The sequence below is a fragment of the Phyllobates terribilis genome, unplaced genomic scaffold, assembly GCF_046119375.1.
Source record: "Phyllobates terribilis strain yellow unplaced genomic scaffold, ASM4611937v1 Scaffold_1__5_contigs__length_1240528914, whole genome shotgun sequence".
Lineage (NCBI taxonomy): Eukaryota > Metazoa > Chordata > Amphibia > Anura > Dendrobatidae > Phyllobates > Phyllobates terribilis.
In genome coordinates this window covers 321970940-321992562 of record NW_027362761.1, presented here as the reverse complement: position 1 = coordinate 321992562, position 21623 = coordinate 321970940, and the positions used below count along the sequence as shown (strand labels likewise).

At 42.0% G+C, this 21623-nt stretch overlaps 1 protein-coding gene across 12 annotated transcripts in view; it reads left to right on the top strand.

The window, feature by feature from the left end:
- FBRSL1 (fibrosin like 1) overlaps positions 1 to 21623 on the top strand; it is a 596278-nt gene that overhangs the window by 234811 nt on the left and 339844 nt on the right. For 11 of the 12 annotated variants that reach the window (XM_073675957.1, XM_073675948.1, XM_073675979.1 and 8 more), the window contains exon 3: positions 4029 to 4229. In XM_073675957.1, coding sequence (XP_073532058.1) covers positions 4029 to 4229 — 201 coding nt within the window. Of the gene's footprint in view, positions 1 to 3833; positions 3937 to 4028; positions 4230 to 21623 lie in introns of those variants that run through there. The other variant, XM_073676011.1, reaches the window with a different exon arrangement.

The following is a 21623-nucleotide window of genomic DNA, read 5'->3' as shown; positions in this document are numbered from 1 at the left end:
CCGTCCCTCCCCCCGCTCGATCAGGACCCCAGCACCCGGCGTCATTCTTACCCCTCCCCTCCTCTCCTCTCCTCTCTCCTCCCGTCCCTCCCCTCGCTCGATCAGGACCCCGGCACCCGGCGTCATACTTACCCCTCCCCTCCTTTCCCCTCCCCTCCCCTCTCCTCCCGTCCCTCCCCTCTCCTCCCGTCCCTCCCCCCGCTCGATCAGGACCCCGGCACCGGCGTCATACTTACCCCTCCCCGTGCCTCCGCAGCAGCTCCTGTGTCTTCCGCTGATGCTCTGTGACATCTCAGGTCAGAGGGCGCGGTGACGTCTTTACACCGTGCTCTCTCCTGACCGGTCACAGTGCACAGCGTCAACATGCCGGCTACGCTGGAGTCCAGAGAAGCAGCTGAGAAGGGAGGTGAGTATTGGATTTTTTTTTTTTTTTGGATGGGGCCATAGGGGACCTGCATGGGGCACTATGGGGGGATGGATATAAAGGGGATATGACTTCCTGCATGGGGCATTATATGGGGGGGGGGGAGGTGACATCCTACATGGGGCATTATATGGGGGGGAGAGGTGACATCCTACATGGGCCATTATATGGGGGAGAGGTGACATCCTACATGGGGCATTATATGGGGGGGAGGTCACATCCTGCATGGGGCATTATATGGGGGGAGAGGTCACATCCTACATGGGGCATTATATGGGGGGAGAGGTCACATCCTGCATGGGGCTTTATATGGGGGGGGAGGTGACATCCTACATGGGGCTTTATATGGGGGGGGAGGTGACATCCTACATGGGGCTTTATATGGGGGGTAGAGGTGACATCCTACATGGGGCATTATATGGGGGGAGAGGTCACATCCTGCATGGGGCATTATATGGGGGGAGAGGTCACATCCTGCATGGGGCATTATATGGGGGGAGAGGTCACATCCTGCATGGGGCATTATATACGGGGGATGTGACTTCCTGCATGGGGCATTATATGCGGGGGATGTGACTTCCTGCATGGGGCATTATATGCGGGGGATGTGACTTCCTGCATGGGGCATTATAAAGGAGGGTCGGGAGACATATGCTAGAATACTCGATGCGTTAGAATCGGGCCACCATCTAGTAATGTAATAAAAGCCTTATACATTTGTCGTACTGATCAGGTTTCCTTGTCATTTTTGATGAATGGCTTAAAAAAAGGAAAAAAAAACTAATAAAAGAAACATATTTGAATTGCCTTTTTTTATTTCACCTCACTTGGACTTTTTTTTTCCTATTTCTCAGTTCATTATATAGTAAAATGATTGGTGTAATTCTACAAATCCAATCATGTTGCAAAAAACAGCTACGTTGATGGGAAAATAAAGTAAAGTCATGGTTCTTGGAAGATTTATGGTCAAAAAAATGAACGCTCAAAAAAAAGTGTAAATAAAAAAACCTCCCAGACACCAAGGGATTAAGTGCAGATTACCTGTAAGCGACTCTGCTCCCAGCTGAAGGCTCTATTATTCCAGGGCTCTCATCTCCTAGTCTTCTGCCAGCTACTGATGTGTCCTGTGTTTACACCGGTACAAGGGTTCTGCTTTTAGGCTTCCTTTGTGTTCCACTTACATGTTTCTTTATCTCTGTCTTGCATGGATGACTTGCAGGACCTTCCTTTGGAAAAAGCTTAAATATGTATTACCTTCTCATAGTTGATCTTTTCCATGTTTTTCCTTTTGTTTTGTTTTTTTTAATCAGACTACTGAGATGGTTCCAGTTCAAGGTGCCAACTCCGTGCTGTTAAATATCCTGAATTGCAATCCCATAAACTCTGTACAATATGCCGAGAAAAGGAGAAGGGGTAAAAATGTGTGTCTCTATAGGTTTCAGTGTTTGAGATGCCTAGAAATTACACCAGAAAAGTGAAGTACATGCTATGCGCCAAATATATTATGGGTGCCAGTCCTGTATTTGACCTGTCTGTAATTTACCTCTGGTGGCTTTTTAGATCCCTTGTCTTTCCTCCTGTTTTCCATAAGGAGATGTACCACTTAATCATTTTTAGGCCATCAGAAAGATTTGATTACAGGCAAATTGTCACTGATCGTTTAGTCTCCGCACAGTATTACACTGGCCAATGATTGACTATAATAGAATATATAGGAACGTGTTGTATCTGTGAAAATCACGGCTAGAACACATACTTGAAGCATGGACTTCTGAATGAGGCCTTAATGGTGACGTCATATCCAGCAGTTCCGGCAAAATCTTACTTGGTCATTTTATTATTTAAAAATCCGATTTTTGGCAAGACTACATTTGTTTTCTGCTCTTATGGTGTCAGTACACTGCAAACAGTGCAGCAAAACGGTGTTCAGTTTGTGACCGCAGTCTTTCACCATGAACCCAGCTCCTGTTTGCAGATTCTTATATGATTATCTTCTTAAAAATCCAATTAGTTTCAGAAAGGCATTTCATTTGCCGATTAATGAAGCTTACTAAAAAAAAAAATCTTAGGTAAAACAAGAGTTCAGGAGCCTGTGTGCATGTAATGAAATTACCTGATGGATGTGTCAGAGGGGGAAGCCTGGTGTTACTTTATAATAAGAGCTCGTCACTCTGGAGAATCGCTGCCAGCTCATTTTGTGACAGCCTTGTACTTGATTTTTTTTTCCTCTCCACCTAATTGCTTCTCATTATTTTTCTTCAAAGTTCTGGATACTGTGAAATAATGTATGAGGATAATTATAGACATCTGCCTTTGTCGGACACGTAGAAAAACTCCTGTTTCAGTGATGCATATACAATTTGATCAGTGTCTCCAGAATTGTAGCTTTCTACTCTTGATGGTTTTAATATCCACCTGGAAAATGACGACTTCATCTTGTTTTGTTACTTGCGTTATTTTTTTCTTTATATTATTGCTTTCATGTATTCTAACAAGGTTCACCTAAATGACCTGTTAGCAAAATCTAATTAAAGTGATTATGATTCCCATATCTGTCAGCAGATTTTTGTTATGTAAACTGACAGCAGCATGAGGTAGGGGCAGAGACCCTGATTCCAGTGATGTATCACTTAGTTTACTGGTTCAGCAGTTATGATAAAATCGACGTTTTCTCTGCTGCAGATCTAGCAGGGCTCAGATGTTGAGCTGTGTATAAAGCCGCCCATACCACTGATTGGCAGCTTTCTGCGTACAATATTTATTGACAGCTGCTAGTTAGTGGTGAGGGTGGGAGGCACAAGGCCATTTGTCCTCTAATGATAATTTCCTGCTGATAAAGTACTGGTGGTTGTATTGAAACAGCAAAACACAACCCCTTAAGTGACACATCCCTGTAATCAGGGTCTTGGCTCCTATGTTATGGTGTTCTCAGGATACCAAAAACCTGTGACAGGCCATTTTCAAAGCAGTTTACACCAAAATTCTGACAAAATTGCTTTGATGTACCTGGGCCTATGTATCCCCGAGCTCTCTCTAGCTCGTAATCCTATGCTGTTTTAGAACCAAGCTTTAGTATGCCTCATGGCCATAAAGAAACGCCCTTTGCTTTACCGTAGATTGGTGTTGCAAAGTGAGTATTGGCCGCTGGTGAAACACATTTTTAACCTGATTACCCTGAAATGCAGAAATTTGTGGCAAAACACCACGCTGATCAGTTGACTGTATGGTTTAATGTCATGATCTGCTCTCAGATGAAAGAATCTGTGTGTTTCCCAGTAATGCGAGAGGCATAACCATAGAAGCTGACAACAATGCCTGCCAATATGCGTACCAGAAGGGGTGATGGCGCAAAGAACGTTAGAGACAATTGCAGCTTTACTAGTCTATATTATTTTTCCTACCTTGTGTCTGCTGATTGATATTTTGTTGTGTACCGGAGGCTTGGTAGCAGGGTTTCTCCGTGAGACATGTTGAATATACCATTTGTTGATTTTTAGCTAAAGATCACATTTGTTAGTAATTATATTATCATGACAGTTTTGTGTGTGAGTTATTGCTAGATTTATTTATTTTGCTCACAGATATTCTTTTCTTTCCATTTCAGAAAGACCTGTCCTTGAAACCACCCGAAAGAAAAGAGAAATGGGAAAGTCATCCAGCTAAGAAATCCAGAGAGTCAGGGAAATATATTTGTGCAGAGCCGAGTGAGAATGGGCACAACCACGATGTGGGTAGCTCCGAGAGGGAGATGGAGAGAGGAAAAGAGCGAGATAAGAAGAAATTCCCTCTGAAGATATTTAATCAGGTATTTCTGTTAAAGCCTTCTATCACATGTGCTTTGGGAGTGACATATTCATTTATACACTGCTGCAAAGTTATAATTGAAATAGTTTTTTTCCAGAAAAATTTGTGTTTCTCATTTACAGTTTTTTCATAGAATGTTTTACAGTAATTGTATGTCTGCGTTACACTGGGTTTTTAATGACTTGGGTCTTGTTCACACTTTTTTTTTTTTTTTTCTTCTCCTTTTTCTTTTTTTCCCATGTGTTTTTCAAGGTTAAAAATGCCACAGTTTACAGTACCAGCAAAGTAAATGACCTTTCTGAAATCTCATGTTCCATATTTTTTGCTTGTAGATTTTAACCATCAATGCGTTTGTTTTGTTTTTTAAATCTGCAGCATGTCCATTTTTTTCAGTGTTTTTGTTGCATTTTAACCCATTCAAATAAATGGGGAAGAAAATGGACCTAGAAACGCATTAAAATTGCATGTAAGTTATGCAGCGTTTTTCTACCAAGAGGGTCTGCAGGAAAGATGCTGCTTAAAATGTGTGCAGTTTTTTTTTTACCATTCATTTGAATGTGTGAAAAAATCTAAAAGAATTAACATGCTGCAGATCTGGAAAAACACATTGATGGTTAAAATGTACAAGGAAAAAATAGCAGTACGTGCATGAATTTCAAAAATCTCATTCACTTTGTTGATACTGTAAAATGCTGAATTTTTTACCCCTGAAAAATGCGCAGAAAAAACACTGCTTGTGAACAAGCCCTTAGGCTCTATGTGCACTACTTATTCATAGGGCTCCGATCACCCTCAGGACATAAGAAAAGTTTCCTTGGGATGGTGTACGTCAGTATATCTTTTTCATTTTCTCCCCAGCAGACTGCACTTTCCTATACAGTGGGCTACCGCAATACTTACTTGCTTACGGATTTCTTATGGCAGGCCTTTGGTGGTGCAGTTAAGGACTACAATTATGTACCCTGTAATTCTTGGATGACACCAATGTGGTTTAAAGACTAACCTCCCTGCTTAGGCCTCCTATTTGATATTTGAACCTTGCTGGAATCACCTGCCAACCATCCGGAGTCTTGTGTAATGTGATGTAACTATTGGATGTCCCTTTGAATAGGCTACCTATTGGTATTAGTGGGAAAGTAAGCCTATACTGCACATGGTGTTTCTGCAAGAAAAAAACCCACAAAGAAACTATGAACATACAATTGGTATTTTAGTGAGTGTAATTAAAGGGAAACTGTCACATCCAGAAGTGCTATTTTTCTGCAGATATAGGGGTAATTTGCAGTTAGTAGTGTTTAACTCTTATTTGGCCAGCTTACTGGAGAAGTGGCTTTAGGGAGAAAATTAAGTTTTAGGCTGTGTGCCCATGATGCGTTTTTGGTGCGTATTTGCAGCGCGTAAACTCTCCAGAAAAGCATTGCATACCTTATCCCATGACTTCCTATGACATTCTGCAAGTTCTGTGCACATGGTCCGTATTTTTTCTGCGCAGATTTTACTCGCAGAAAAAATACGGACATGACCAATTCTTGTGCGTTTCTGCATGCGTATTTGCCTATACAATGCATTGGAAAAACGCATGCAAATACGCGTCAAAAACGCATGTAAAAAACGCATGTGTTTTTCTGCCAAGGAGATGCAGAAATGCTCAGGAAAATTTCTGATTCATTTCTGCATCGTGGGCACTAAGCCTTAGGCTATGTGCCCACGTAGCAGATTTGATGCAGAGTGTTTTTGCCTCTCTCTGGCAGAAAAAAACGCATGCAGATTTACACGCATTTTTTCTGTCAGAGAGAAGCATTTTTTCTGCGTTTTACATGCGTTTTCGCATGCGTTTTTTCAAGCGATTTTGAGCATCACTTGGAAAAGTGCTTGACAAGTTGGTCACACAATATAAATCCATGCAACCAGCATGGATTTATAATGTGTGAACAACTTAGATGCTTTAAATGCAGCACCTATAGTAAAAAAAAAAAAAAAAAAAAACCCTGTATACTCACCTCTCCGGTCTCCTCCAGTCTGCTCCCGGCCGCGTCCTCTCTCTCCTTGCCGTCCCGCAGTGTACCGTCAGGACCTGCAGTGACGTCATTTAGTCAGCTGATGGTCATGCGACCATCACCTGACCGCCGACGTAGCGGTCGCGTGACCATCAGGTGACTAAATGACGTCACTGCAGGTCCTGACAGTACACTGCGGGACGCCAAGGAGAGAGGACGTGGCCGGGAGCAGACCGGGGGCCCCCGGAGAGGTGAATATACAGGTTTTGTTTATTTTTAACTTTATTTCTTTTTTTCACCGCGTGGTAGCCAGGATGAAGAGGAGTTGTAGTCTCCTCTTCATCCCGGGTACCACACGCACCGCGATTACGCTGCAAATTCGCGGCCATTGAATTTAATTGAAATGCAGCAAATCCACATATACCTGCGGGTTTGCTGCGTATCAATGTTCCTCAATGGCCGCGAATTTGCAGCGTAATCGCGGTAGAAATGGTCATGCTGCGTTTTGCAACGCAATGCAAATTAGCGCATCATGTGCACAGCACATCCAAATTCACATTGCTTTGCATGACAGACGGTTTTACAAGCGTTTTCGCGGCTGTAAAAACACCGCAGAAACGCTACGTGGCCACATAGCCTTATTCTCCATGCATCTGCTTGCTCCAGTCAGTGGTCGGTGAAGGAATGTTGGTCACCACTCACTGCACAGTGATTGCAGCTGTAACAATTCCCTGACATTTTGACAGCCTGCTCTGCGCAGACACGCCGCCGAGTGCGGGCAGACACGCCGCCGAGTGCGGGCAGACACGCCGCCGAGTGCGGGCAGACACGCCGCCGAGTGCGGGCAGACACTCTGCATATAAGAAGTGTTTCTGGATGTGACATGTTCCCTTTAAATCTATTAAACAGCTACTCTTCCCCCTCCCCACTCAACCAGGGCTGGAGCTGAGTAGAAGGCATGTCCTGGTTCATAGGGACTGCTTGTGTTTCATTTGTGATGCCTCGTGAATGATATTAGCAGCTCATTCACGTGATGCAATATCCTTTCTGTTGTCTTTGTAGACGTTGATGCCAGTATTTGCACTCGGTTGTGTGTAAACATGTCTGTTCTCCCCATGTGCTCATTGCATACTTGACGTACTGTATAAGGCTTGTCAGAGGAAAAGAATGCTGTTTATTGCTAGTGGTTTTCTTGTGTTTCTGTTTTCATCTTTTCTTCATTTCAGAGTGTTATATCATTGTCTGATCACAAGCATATGGCGCCTACATTATTGATGAAAGATAATGGGTTTTCCATAGAAACTGTAACTGGTTTGTTTTGTCGTCCTTGGTACAAGGGAGTCGTGCAAGCCATTTGCCTGCGCGCAAACAAACGTACGTGTACTTTCTGCGTCTAATGAGTAGATCCTGCAAACTTGAAATCAACACATTGTGGCCCAGTGCTGTCAAGATGGTGAATTATTTGTGTCAGTTCTGTGATAGAGGGGGTTAGTGCAGGGCTGTAGGGTCTTGAGGAAAGGAACAGCGGCACGCTGTGAAGAGGGCACAGATGGCTGTCCCTTCTACTGCAACAATAATCTGTGACTGCATCAAATTCACAGCTGCTCACCCAATCCACGAGGGGATCCCCAGCCCGCAGTGTAGAGCTGGGATGCTCCGGATACAGCGCTTGATTCAGCTCAGGCCAGATCTTATAATAAAGCAGCGCCCGTATCGGAAGTTACTGCCAACAGATGAATCTAGAACAGCAAAAAAGGGATACACGTCTTCTAATGCTATTCTTAAAAGTACTGGATTGCCTACAATTTTAATCTACTAATTCAAATTTAAATGAAGGCATATTTGTATTTTTCTAATCTTTTCTATTTCTCTATGTTATTATGGTGGCAGCCCTTTTGCTTAAACTGCTGCGCTGCTCTGTTAACAGCATTCAGAGAGATGCTTTACAGCAGCCACATGTACCATAGAAACCAAAAGTCTAGACTTTGATTTATGACTCCTTTACTTCCATTTAGAGAGTTATGGGCAGGCTGTGTGATCAGGTGAAAGGTGACTGTGTAGAGAGGAACCCGTGTGGAATGCCAGTCTTGATATCCCCATGATGTCTTGTGTGTTGACTGCACAATACTGGCAAGTCTATGGGTGGGCGTATCCTTGTACATAGCTATCTTTGGCCAAGTTCCCAATATGATTTCTTGGTGAGTTTTTGACGTACATTTTTGTTACACAGAAAGCGCAGCTCATTACATTACATGGGGCTTATAGAAATCTCATGCCTACTTGGCTTTTTTTCATGCTTTGCAAACTGACTTGCGGTGTGTGTTTTGATACCAAATTTCAAGAAGTATCAAGAACAAAGTGGCTTAATTTAAAACTTAACATACCAACAAGAGACAAAAACCGCAGCTGAGAAAAAACACAAGTAACTGAATTTACTTAATAGGTGCAGAAATGCAGAACAACTCGCCAAACTCATTGAAGTTGCCTTCCTTTCTGATTCATTTAAAGAGTATCACAAATGTTGAGAACTAGCAAGAAAACTTCAAGCATTGCACAAAAACATATTTAGGGATCTTTCTACAGTCACATTAGCACACACATCATTAACACTTAATGAGGTCTTCCTCATCTGGATATTATCTGGATAATAAGAAATAAGACAGATCAGGAGGGGCTATCTACACTGACTTTTGTCACATTTTTTATGCCGATTTTACGGTTTTGAAAATCATTGCAAAAAATTGACACAAGCGCAAATGAATGTTTCATGTAATTATGCTGCATATTCAGAGAGAATTTCTACATGATGATGTTAATGTTTTCCTCCTCACACATAGTTATGTAGGCTGATGAAGCATATTGGGAGGCACAAGAGCACATAACTATGTCTTGCATTTCTTCCTTTTTCATGCTGACCTAATCCTTGTAGAGAATAATTGACATATAGCCAGAACATATTTAAAACATTAACATGTATTTTTGTTTTATTTACAAAAGAAGTAAAGATACATTCTAATAATCTGATATAGATAAATGTACTAGAGCAATATACGGTCCTATACACTGCAGACTATCGCTCTGCGGTGTACCCTGTTCGAATTATTGTGTGGGGCTTGTTTTTTTTACTGCAGTTATCACCCATAGACTTTAATTGTATTCATTAAATTGATGTCATGTGTTTTTTATTCGGCATCTTTCGGGAACTTTTTGCTATGTACTCTGAGAGCAGCATCAGGTAGGAGCTAAGAAACAGATTTCACTGATGTGTTACTTATTCGGCTTTGTGCTGTTGTTTAAATACAATGAGTGTTTTATCAGCAGGAGATTATCATTGCCAGACTAGCTCCCATATGCCAAGTGGTCCAACCCCACCCCCAGCACTGATTAGCACATTTATGTGTACATTGTATATTGACAAAAAGCTGCTAATCAGGGGTGTGGGCGGGGTTAACTTTCAGAGCTCTGCTACATCAAAAAACTGATTGTGTCACAACTACTGCACCCAGTTAACTAGGTGGTACATCGCTGGAATCTGGGTCTCATTTCCTACATTATGGTGCTCTTAGATGAGGAAGCAAAAACTTGGTGACAGATTCCCTTTAAACCGATATTTGTTATTATGGGCAATAGGTGACAGACTTCTGGGCTGCTGTCTGTGGGCACTTTCCGCTTCCTCTTACAGTCACAGTGAGTACTTCTCACTATATGTTTGCAGGGTTGTACGATACAAATGTAGCTCAGCGGTTTTATTAATGTGCTCTATTTCCTCTCTTGCGATGATGATGGATATCTGTTCCAGCTGTACAATCAAGGAAGCGCAGTCAGACAGTGAGAGCAGGAAGGGAACTCATGTATAGGTCACTGGAAAAATAGGCCCGAAAAGTGATTGCCTGTGAAAATCTAGTGTTTTCCCCATATCAGCAAAGAATTCTGTTTCCACTTCAGTGTAGTTATGTCTGCTCTGCTTTCTCCAAGGCGTGAAGGGTAATGAATATGTGCCTATAGATATTTTGATAAATGTATGGGCAATTTTTGTTTCAAAAAGACATTTTTCAGAAATTATTGCTGTCAGAAATAATTTTGCATCAGTAGATCATGAAATGTTAATATGAACTGTGATATTTGATAGTCATTTATATTATTTTCCATTAACATAATTGGTTACATTTGCCTGGGAAACACTTTCACAGGCTATAGCAGTACAGTCCTAGTCTAGGACTCGGGACTTGTGCTTTATGGGGCTGTGTTTTGTAGGTAGTGCTATTCAGGTTGTCTTGTAAATTTGACTTTCTCTGTGTGCATTATTTACAAGAGCTAGTGCAGATTAAAAAAAGGTGTTAGCAATTCTAGGTAAAAACATCACTAAATGGAATTTCTAGCTTACTGTAGACAATTGAAAATTGGACTCTGAATGACTTTTTCCTTAAAGAGGTTGTCTGCTACTTTAACATTGATTTATCCTTTGGGCTCTTTCATACGTCAGTGTCTCTGGTAAGAGTGGTGACAGTTTCCACACGTACCGGAGACACTGACGCACGCAGACCCATTCAAATTAATGGGTCTGTGCATATCTCAGTGTGTTTTCACGGACCGTGTGTCCATGTGCTCCGGAGCTGCGCTCAGTGAGTGACAGGACACCGCTCCTGAGCTGCAGCTCCAGAGCAGCTCATTCTCCCCGGCTCCTCTGCAGCAGCGTTTGCATGGATTACAGCAGGGGACACCTAGGAGAGGTGTGTATATGGATTTTATTATTTTAATCTTATTTTTACAGATGGGGGACACTACGGGATCAGACTACCACTACCCTCATCATGATCCCTGCTGGTTCTGATCACAGCACTGACAGGGAACCATGATGAGGGTAGCGTTCAGCACCGGCGCTTGGGAGCAGCGCTAACTGTACACTGATTCCCAGGCGCCGTCCGTGTGATCCTGATGCGACACACTGTTGCCACACGTGTGACACACACGGGGACACGGATATCTCCGGTACCGGTTTTTCCGGTACCGGAAATATCCAGATGTGTGAAACCAACCTTAGGGTAAGTCATCAATGTCTGATTGATGGGGGTGCGACACCTGGCTCCCTCACTGATCAGCTGTTCCTGGTGTCGGCGGTGGACATTATTAAATCAGTAGGGGGCAGATACTCAGTACCCGGCCGTGGCCACTAATCCCGTTGATGGTTCTGCTCTGTGCAGCTCCGTAACTGAGCAGTTCTAACTGACACTGCAAACAGCTATTCGGCGGAGGCGCCACGTGTTGTACCCCCACCAATCTGACATATTAAAGTAGTGGACAACCTCTTTAAGTTGCCCATACACATTTGATTGATGTCGGCCAAAGTCACTGATTTTGGGGATTGGCCCGACTCTTCCTTTTTATGGGAGATGTTGAGAGAACAAAAGTCTGTTATGGTGAAGTTCAACATGGGAGATAAGTCGACAGATATCTGGCAGCATTCCGCTCTCTCTAAGACCACGTTCAGTATTTTACCTCAGTATTTGTAAGCCAAAACCAGAAGTGGAACTATCAGATGAAAAGTATAATAGAAACACGTTCACCCACTCCTAATTTTGTGTTACAAATACTGGGGCGGCACGGTGGCGCAGTGGTTAGCACTGCAGCCTTGCAGCGCTGGGGTCCTGGGTTCAAATCCCACCAAGGACAACATCTGCAAGGAGTTTGTATGTTCTCCCCGTGTTTGCGTGGGTTTCCTCCGGGTTCTCCGGTTTCCTCCCACACTCCAAAGACATACTGATAGGGAATCTAGATTGTGAGCCCCGATGGGGACAGCGACGATAATGTATGTAAAACGCTGCGGAATATGCTAGCGCTATATAAAAACTAAAGATTATTTATTATTACTGATGATGTAAAATACTGACAAATACTGAACGTGGGATCGTAACCTTAAAGGGAATCTGTCACCAGGTTTTTGCTATATAATAATATGAGAGTAGCATAATGTAGGAGTTGAGACCCTTATTCTAGCGGTGTGTCAAAGGCTGATCTGCATACTGTAATTTTGATACAATCACTGTTTTCTCTGCTGCTGATTTAGCAGTGCTCAGAATGCTGAGCCCTGTGTATCCCTGCCCACATCACTGATGGACAGCTTTCTGTGTACACTGTATAGAGATAAAAGCTGATGATAATCATTGCCGGGTTGTGGATGGACCAGGAGGCATGAGACATCTAGTCTTATACTAATGATCTCCTGCTGATAAAACACAGATTTTATTGAAACAGCAACACACAGCCCAGTAAGTGACACATCACTGGAATAAGACTTCCAGCCTTTACATTGTGCTGATCTCAGATTACATAACACAAACCTGCTGACAGATTCACTTTAAATGAAATGTTGGCATATACTGTAGCTCTCACCTATAAAATGACCTGAGTATAATTGAAGATTTTTGTAAAAGTGCTATGTGCCCCACTAATCTGATTATTTCTCCTTCAATTTGTCATACGTTGCACTTGCAATAAGGCCTCATTCAGACAGTTCAGATTTGATCAGTATTTTGCACCTGTTTTCAAAGCCTAAAGTAGGCTACAAATCTGAGATGCATAAAATTGTAAAGGATACCATTCTAACTCTTATTTTTTGGTCCATTCCTGATTTTTCTTTAAAACAGATGCAAAATGTTATAAAAACTGCAACTGTATGAATGAGGCCTCCCTGAGAAATTCTCTGTGCATCTTATGCGTCTGCTAGCTCCGCTACCAGTAACTTACAGTGATCAGGTGCAGGGGAGACTCTGCCCAGAAACAAAGACCAAGCATTTCTCTGTGAAATGCTGTCTGGCAAGTGAGGTCACTGGAGAGAGCTTTGGCCTCAGGCGCAGCCCCTGGCAGCCGGCGGACATGCAGTCGAGATGCGCAGGCTGCTATTGTTTCCAGTAACACACTGTGAACATTCACCTTTCTCTTTGTTTTCATTTTACCCTTTCATCTCCTTTTTCCTGAGAATCTTACTTTGATTTATATCTAGAGGCAGCTGTATTGATCAATACTCTTCTTACCATCTCCATGCTATAAAGCAATTGCGTTCTTTATATGATTGGTGATGACCCATTAATTCTCAGCAGTCAGTGTGAAGTAAGAATTTCTTCATGCTATATATAAAAATGCTATAAAAAAATTCTATACATCTAACAACCCAAGTCAAATGGTTGGCGCCATGGGCATCCATAAGATTTCCAGAGAATCCTGCTCAACCATTAAGTGGAGTCAGAATGGACAGCGGTTCCCTCTATAGTGAGCCTGACCTTTTCATACATTACATTTGAATGGCTGCTGTCCTATCTTTCCCCTTATATTTACAGCTGTTTGACCTGGGTCCTAGAGCAACTGATCCTGCAATGATCAGCTAGTCACTATTTTCAAAATGCAACTGAATTGCCTACTTTTAAACCTCGTTTTCTTCATTAATGTATATAAATGACTTATTTATTGGTTTGTCTGTACAGTCAAATATTTCACATAGTGCATTGAAATCTGAAATCGTTCAGTTTCGTGTCCATAGAATCAACAATAATGAGATTTTACCATAGCCATGCCTAAGGGACTGTTACACTGCATGTCCTGAGGCTGAAAACGACAGCTAATCGGCTACATGTTTTAATAGCCTATTTAGACAGATAGACTGCACTTCCCATGTGCACAGAACAATTGGCAATAGATTGTTCTGTGCACATATATGGTCATTATTCTCGACAGCAAAGTGTCTTGTTTACAAAGGTCAATGTGCTGTGGAGAACGATAACTTTTAGCAAGCTTAAAAGTAATTTTCTCATTTTACTCATTTGTCGGTTGATTGGCAGCCTGTTTACAGCGCATAACTATCGGGTGAACTATCCTTTCTAGGAATGATCACAATAATCAGCCAGTATCAATGCATCATAAGGCTATGTGCTCACGATGCAGAAATGCTCCGGATTTTTCCTGAGCGTTTCTGCATCTCCCTGGCAGAAAAATCGCATGCGGATTTTACATGCGTTTTTCCTGCCAGGGACAAGCGGAAGTGAAGCGTTTTTCACATGCATTTCTGCATGCAGGTTGTCAAGCGCTTTCCAAGCGATTTTAGCATCACTTGGAAAGTGCTTGACAACTAGTTCACACTATATAAATCCATGCAACCGGCATAGTGTGACCCAGTTATAGTAAAAGAATGGTAAAAAAATAAACATTATACTCACCTTCCGATGGCCCCCGGTCTCCTCCAGTGCATCCGGTGTGTTGGGCGGCTCACAGTGGTCTAAAAGGACCTTCCATGACGTCATTTAGTCATTTGACACGTCACTGACCGCCGACGTCAGCGGTCGCGTGACCTGTCACATGACTAAATCACGTCATGGAAGGTCCTTTTAGACCATCTCGAGCCGCCGGGAAGCCAGGACGCATCACTATGGAGACCAGGGGCCATCAGAAGGTGAGTATAATGTATTTTTTTTTTTTTTTTATACAGGTACTATGGTACCCGGATCTGGAGGAGAGTCTCCTCTTCTCCAGACCCGGGTACCATTTGCACATTGAATCGCTCAATATCCGCATGTGCACGTGTAGTCATGCGGATATTAAGCGATTCAATGCAAGTCAATGGCTGCGAAAATGCCGCAATTACGCAAAATAATTGTTAGTGCTGCGGATTTTTCCACAATGATAATCCGCACAGCACATGCGGATTATCATTGGGGAACATAGCAGACCTTCTACCAAGCGTTTTTTAAGCGTTTCTGCAGCTGAATTGCCGCTGCGGAAACGCTTAAAAAGCGCATAGTGGGCACACAGCCTTAGGGTGTATTCATACACTGTAGTGATGTTGCATTTTATGTAGCATTTCCCCTGCAACAGTGACCCCATTCCCTCACATCTCCTGCAGTCTCTCTCACCGATGGTCACCACTCACCTAACCAGAATATTTAACCTCTCTCTTTCTTCAGCTATCTTTCACTCCTCGTTTAAACATGCCATCATAACCCCTTTACCTAAAAAGCCACCCCTGAACCAGAACTGCGCTGCTAACTACAGACCTGTCTCTAATCTTCCATTCATCTCTAAACTCCTGGAACGCTTGGTCCACTCCCTTCTAATCCGCTATCTCTCAGATAACTCTCTTCTCGCCTCTCTACAATCTGGTTTCCACTCTTTACACTCCACTGAAACTGCTCTCACTAAAGTCTCTGTTGATCTACTAACAGCTAAATCCAAAGGTCACTGCTCCCTGCTGATTCTCCTGGATCTCTCTGCAGCATTTGACACTGTGGATCACCAGCTCCTCCTCACTATGCTCCGCTCTTTAGGCCTCAAGGATGCCGTTCTCTCCTGGTTCTCCTCCTACCTACCTCCCTGACCGCTCCTTCACTGTATCTTTTGCTGGCTCCTCTTCCTCTCCTCGTCCCCTTACTATCGGGGTTCCGCAGGGCTCAGTCCTAGACCCCCTCCTCCAGTATCATCTTTATGCTGACGACACCCAGTTATACACTTCTTCTCCTGACATCACCCTCACCAAAACCAGGTGAGGAACAATCAGAGAAAAGGTGTAATAGAAACAAGTCACAAATTCTGCATTTATCACCCACTCCTGGTTTTGGCTCCCACTCCTGAGAAAAAATACTGACCAAATACTGATAGTGGGGCTGTGACCTTTATGCAACTTCCGTCCCCCCTGGTCAGACGCAGTGAGGCTGCAGGCATTGGCATGATAGAATTTCTCCATGAGAATGTGCAGAGATCACCCAGGTGCACTGTGTCTGTCAAGGGAGGAGTGCTGGAAATTGCCCACATCATCATCCTAGGTGACTACCGGTTGGTGAATGTCAATCGCATCCTGGGACACGATTAGAGACTGCAGAGCCAGAATAGACCATGAAATCATCGGACAAGTTCAGTAGAATTTCCATATGTAAGTGATGACAATAAATGCTATTTTTGCGGACGTATAAATAACTGTATAGTACATCAGGAGCATGATTGTATTACTAGGTTAGCCTCTAAATCAATGTGGTGGTGTATTCCTGGGGGATCTGATGGGTTCCTTTTGAACCTTTATAAGATTCTTGCAGTAAGAGAAAGAAAATTGGATTACCAAGACATTGTCCATGATTTAATTTATTCTACTTTTCTTCCTATCTCAGGCAATAAAGCCGTGTGTGAACAGGAATATCAGATTTGTTCGTCCAATCGCATTTAGGTTCTACACTAAACTATTGCACCAGCACATCTTGTGTGACCCCAGAAAGGTAGAAACTAGATAAAGGCTCAAAGCAAATATATATTTCCATTGAATATTCAAGTTCTCCATCACAAAAGTACAGTAAAGACAAAGTGAATTTGGTTTATAGGTAGAAGACATTGTAACGTGTTTGGTTTTCCCTCCCACTGAGCACAATATATATTCATTTATGTCTATACTTACTGTAGAATCGGATCTGTGATTTATGTAATTGGCAGACGCAGGTAAGGAGCCTGATGTCTGGCCTCTGTGAAATGCAGTCTTCTGGAAACATAAAACTGTGAATTGACAAACCTCTTGGGAAATCTTGGCAGACTCCCTTGTTCGGAGGCCCGCTCTAGGTCATGTTGAATGCAGCAGGGCTGTTGAACTGATGCTTGAGGACATCCAGCAAGGAGTGAGGAATGTGCAAGCCCACAATCTGCTGGGAAAGGCTTACACCATTCTTCCAGAGCGGCGTTATTCTGACTTCACATAGCCAAGTCACACCACCTCTGCTGTCAGCTAAAAACCATGTGAGATCCTCAGCTCTCTATTCTTAGGCAGCTGTTGATGTAAGGAATCAGTCATAGGTAATTAGATCCTTGGAAAAATGTCCTCTCCAGTTTTACTGATGATAATACTGTGTGCGCTGCAAGGTGTGGAATAATTTGATCTGACATTTGTTTGCCGGTGATCCTGCTGTGTGGAAATCTTTGTAATTGTGTTGGAAGCAGATTTTTATGACATTATTAGTGCAGTTAAGTCCAATCGGTAGTGTCTTTTTTGTGTTGATGAAATGACAATGTATTGTATAGTGCTGGCAAAAAACCGTAGCGCTGTACAGACAAATATATGTATTTAGCACTTAATTGTGTTGAGACCTACATGCAGTCAATTCTTAATGGTCTTAGGATAAAGACATTTATCCTTGTTTACCAAGATCTCCGCTTGTTGTTGGTGAATTGAACACTGGATGTTAGAGCACTCCAACATGGTAATGGTGAAATGAAACAAAGTACCGTATATTAGGAAGTTCTATAATATTTCTTTATTAATCTTCATGCACATTCAAAATGTATACCCTATTAACCCATCCTTGCTTTACACTGTAGTAGTACCACTGCAAAGTGTTCTCTTATGACACAGGCACATGAATTGCTTCTCCACCATCACCAATAAATAATAATAATATAAATAAAAGCAATCTGTTGGAGTTAACTATCTGTCCCACTGCAATTACCAGGATTAGAGCATACTTCAGACTTTTAACAGCTTTTTAAGGAGTAACTACTTTCATTTTTTTTTTTGTTCAGAAATCCGTACTATACATGTATTACAAGGATTTTTATTTTTCTTATTTGAGAGATCCTCCTCTTTCTCCTGAGCTGATCATTCATACTCACTATTTTCAATTCGCGAGTACAATCTGTCTTCAGTGAATTTCCATTACTAAGATAGATGTCAATTGGTGCTAATAAGATTCTATGGAGAACTATATGGCTGTGTTTCCACAATGAGTTTTTGGTGAGTTTTTTTTACACTGCATATTTTGAAAAAAAATACAAGTAATCTATTTTACTTAATAAGTGCAGAATATGTGCAACATCAAAAACTCCCAAAACGCTCAACGTGGGAATGTAGCCCAACTCATTTCAGGAGAAAGCCTGTGTCTGCTTCTAGCTTCCCCCTCCTCTTCATAGGAAATGGCAGGTGGTGCTTAAAACATCCTATCTCGGTAATGTGATAATCTGTCTTGGCTGAATACAGATTTTACTACTAAAAAAACAAGAGATTACAAAATTTAAGAAAATGGCATAATGAACATGTACCCTTCAGTCAATAAATAAATGGCAATAGTGCTTAAAAATAACACAGGGTACTTAGTTAACATTATTTTGATTAAAAAACGTAAAAACAGAGTTTACATAGTGAAAGATCAATCCAAGAGGAGAAAGAAGCAGATTCCTATGATAAGATATATTACTAGGTTTCTTATTTTCATGTTATATAGATTTCTGAAATAAAATGTGAAATGATGGTTGCACTTTAAAGTTGTTGTGCAGCTTTGATATGAATGTCATCAATACCGATCAGTAGAGATGAGACGCCTGCCACCCCTTACCGATCAGCTGTATGCGGCACCGACACAGCGATAGCAGCCTGGCTCCGCACACTGTATAGTGGTTGTTCCTGAGAACTGCTGATCAGCTTCTATTCACTTCAATAGGACCTAAGCTGCAGTTCTTGCCAGCAGCCACTACACAAAACGCATTACTTCCTTCTATATAATGGCATTAAAGAAAATAAAAAGTAATGTAACTCTCAAGCAGCTCGTCATAAACTTTTTGATAGGGCTCGACAGCAAGGTGCAATATAGTTCTTGTTAACTCATGGTGTGCCTCCTTACTGTCCATGCCTTAGAAGATCAGTCCTAGTCTCCTGACACTTGACACATTTTTGTCCCCTAGAACCGGGTTCCTCAACTCCAGTCCTCGAGGCCCACCAACAGGTCATGTTTTCAGGATTTCCTTAGTATTGCACAGGTGATGGAATTATTGCTTGTGCAGGTGATGCAATTATCACATGTGCTATTCTAAGGAAATCCTGAAAGCATGACCTGTTGGTGGGCCTTGAGGACTGGAGTTGGGGATCCCTGCCCTAGAAGTTATCTATCATACCATTGAATTCATGAAGACAATATCCAGTGTAGACTGGCACAGGAACTGGGGATTACAGATTAACTTTCTTTTTGCTGCAAAAATGTTAAGATCATGAAGACTGGAGTTGTGCTAATTAGGGGCACAGTGGCCGGTTTCTACACATCTCAGTTTTGGCATTGATGTAGAATGGTGGGACCCAGTCATCAACATGGTTTGGCTGTTGAGACCAAGCAATAACCAATGACATTTTATTAAAATATGCCATAATTTACTCATCTCAATTCTGGGATCACTAATCTTAGTGACCCCATCTGACTTTTTTCCTGGACAGCACCAATCACCAACCTGTACTGTGCACATAAAATAATGCATCCATTTTAACCCTCAACTGGTGAGGTGGGGTTTTTGTCACGCAACTGGTGATGTGGGGTTTCCTATACCCCAGTGTTTAGAAATCTCTTATTTTTACAGAAAATGCTAAGATCACGCTTGTTTTAATCGTTTTCTTATTGGCGATTGATTACACATGAGTATAACAAATTTTTGACACCCACAAATGGATGGAAGCTAGTGAGACACGTATCCTCATACCAGCATTTTTCAATGAATGGCAGCTGAACAAAAATTCCCTGGCGTGTGGCAAACCCCACCTCACCAGTTGAGGGTTAATAGGGTTGAGGCTGGAGCTACACACTGGTTTCTTTGGTACATCTTATCTAGCTAAAGTTATCAAAGCATGATTTTATAAAGATGGCATAACAATTTATATAACATATTGGCCCATTATAGATTATAATAAATGTATTGATTATTCTCCTTATCAAAGCCAATGAATGCTATATGCAACCCCTTCATCGCAGTATAATGCACGTGAATAGGGTCTCATTACGATCTGCAGGATATGGCTACTGTAACAGGCAAGAAATAAAAAGTTGGAACCAGTTCGATTTTTTTTTATGATTTGCTTCTTGCAGTCACAATGCGACCCCATTCAGCTGCATTATGCTACAATGTAGCAGCGGCATATAGTGATCTTTGGCCGTGGCAACCTGTGTCACAGGGCTGTGGAGTCGGTATAAAATGGACCGACGCCTAAAATATATAATACAGTCTAGATCACGTGAAGTCATTATCAGTCTTTACTCCTCTTTGGTCAGACCTGATCTGGAATACTGTGTACAGTTTTGGGCACCACATTTTAAAAAAGACATAGACAAACTGGAGCAAGTTCAGAGAAGAGCGACCAGAATGGTGACTGGTCTGCAAACCATGTCCTATGAGGAACGGTTGCAGGATTTGGGAATGTTTAGCTTGCAAAAAAGAAGACTGAGAGGAGACTTAATAGCTGTCTACAAATATCTCAAGGGCTGTCACATTGTAGAAGGATCATCTTTATTCACATTTGCACAAGGAAAGACTAGAAGCAATGGGATGAAACTAAATGGGAGGAGACACAGATTAGATATTAGAAAAAACTTTTTGACAGTTAGGATGATCAATGAGTGGAACAGGCTGCCACGAGAGGTGGTGAGTTCCCCTTCAATGGACGCCTTCAAAAAGAGGCTGGACAGACATCTGTCTGAGATGGTTTAGTGAATCCTGCTTTGAGCAGGGGGTTGGACCAGATGACCCAGGAGGTCCCCTCCAACTCTACCATTCTATGATTCTATAATAAATTGGGTTCAGTAGTACAATGCAGGATGTGCTGTAATTTTTTTCATAAGAATTTGGGAAAGTTATGAAATGTTCTATAAATGTCTGTTCTGTTCCTCATCTAAGTATCTAGGCTTTTAGCTGTAAATCTGTGCTACACTTTATGTACACGCTCAGCAGTGAGGCTGTGATGTGGAGTCAGGGAAATTGAGGAGTCTGAGTCGATGGTTTGGCTTACTGACTCCACAGCCCTGGTCGCTATCAAAGTTGGCATACGGCCCCAGCATAACACCTTCACACAGTCCATGCTTAGATCGGAAGACCCAGACATGTGTGTGTGTGTGTGTGTGTGTGTGTGTGTGTGTATATATATAGATATACACATATGTGTGTGTATATATACATACACCCGCCCTGCTATTCCCTGTATAATGTATAGATACACCAATCAATATACCCTCTATAATATATATTGCTCTCTATCCATCCTATTACAGGAGATCCATTTTGTTTATTTTGCTCACTTATATAGCGCCATTAATTGCCACAGTACTTTACAGTACAAACATCATCATCATCACCACCACCACCACCACCACCACCACCATCCCCATTGGGGCTCATAATCTAAATTCTCTATGTTTTTAGTCAGTAACGGGTGAGTAGTGGATAATCTTTGATAGAGCTAGTGTTCTGGTGCTTTGTATTCTGTTTCAAGTAAAGTTATGAACACCTGAACATATAAAAATAATTTGACTTTTCAGGATGATTTTCTTTCATCTTGTCATCTGTATGCATACTGTGATTCCATTTTTGACATCCATGTGACATTCGTTTCTGTGCACCAACATTTTAAAAGG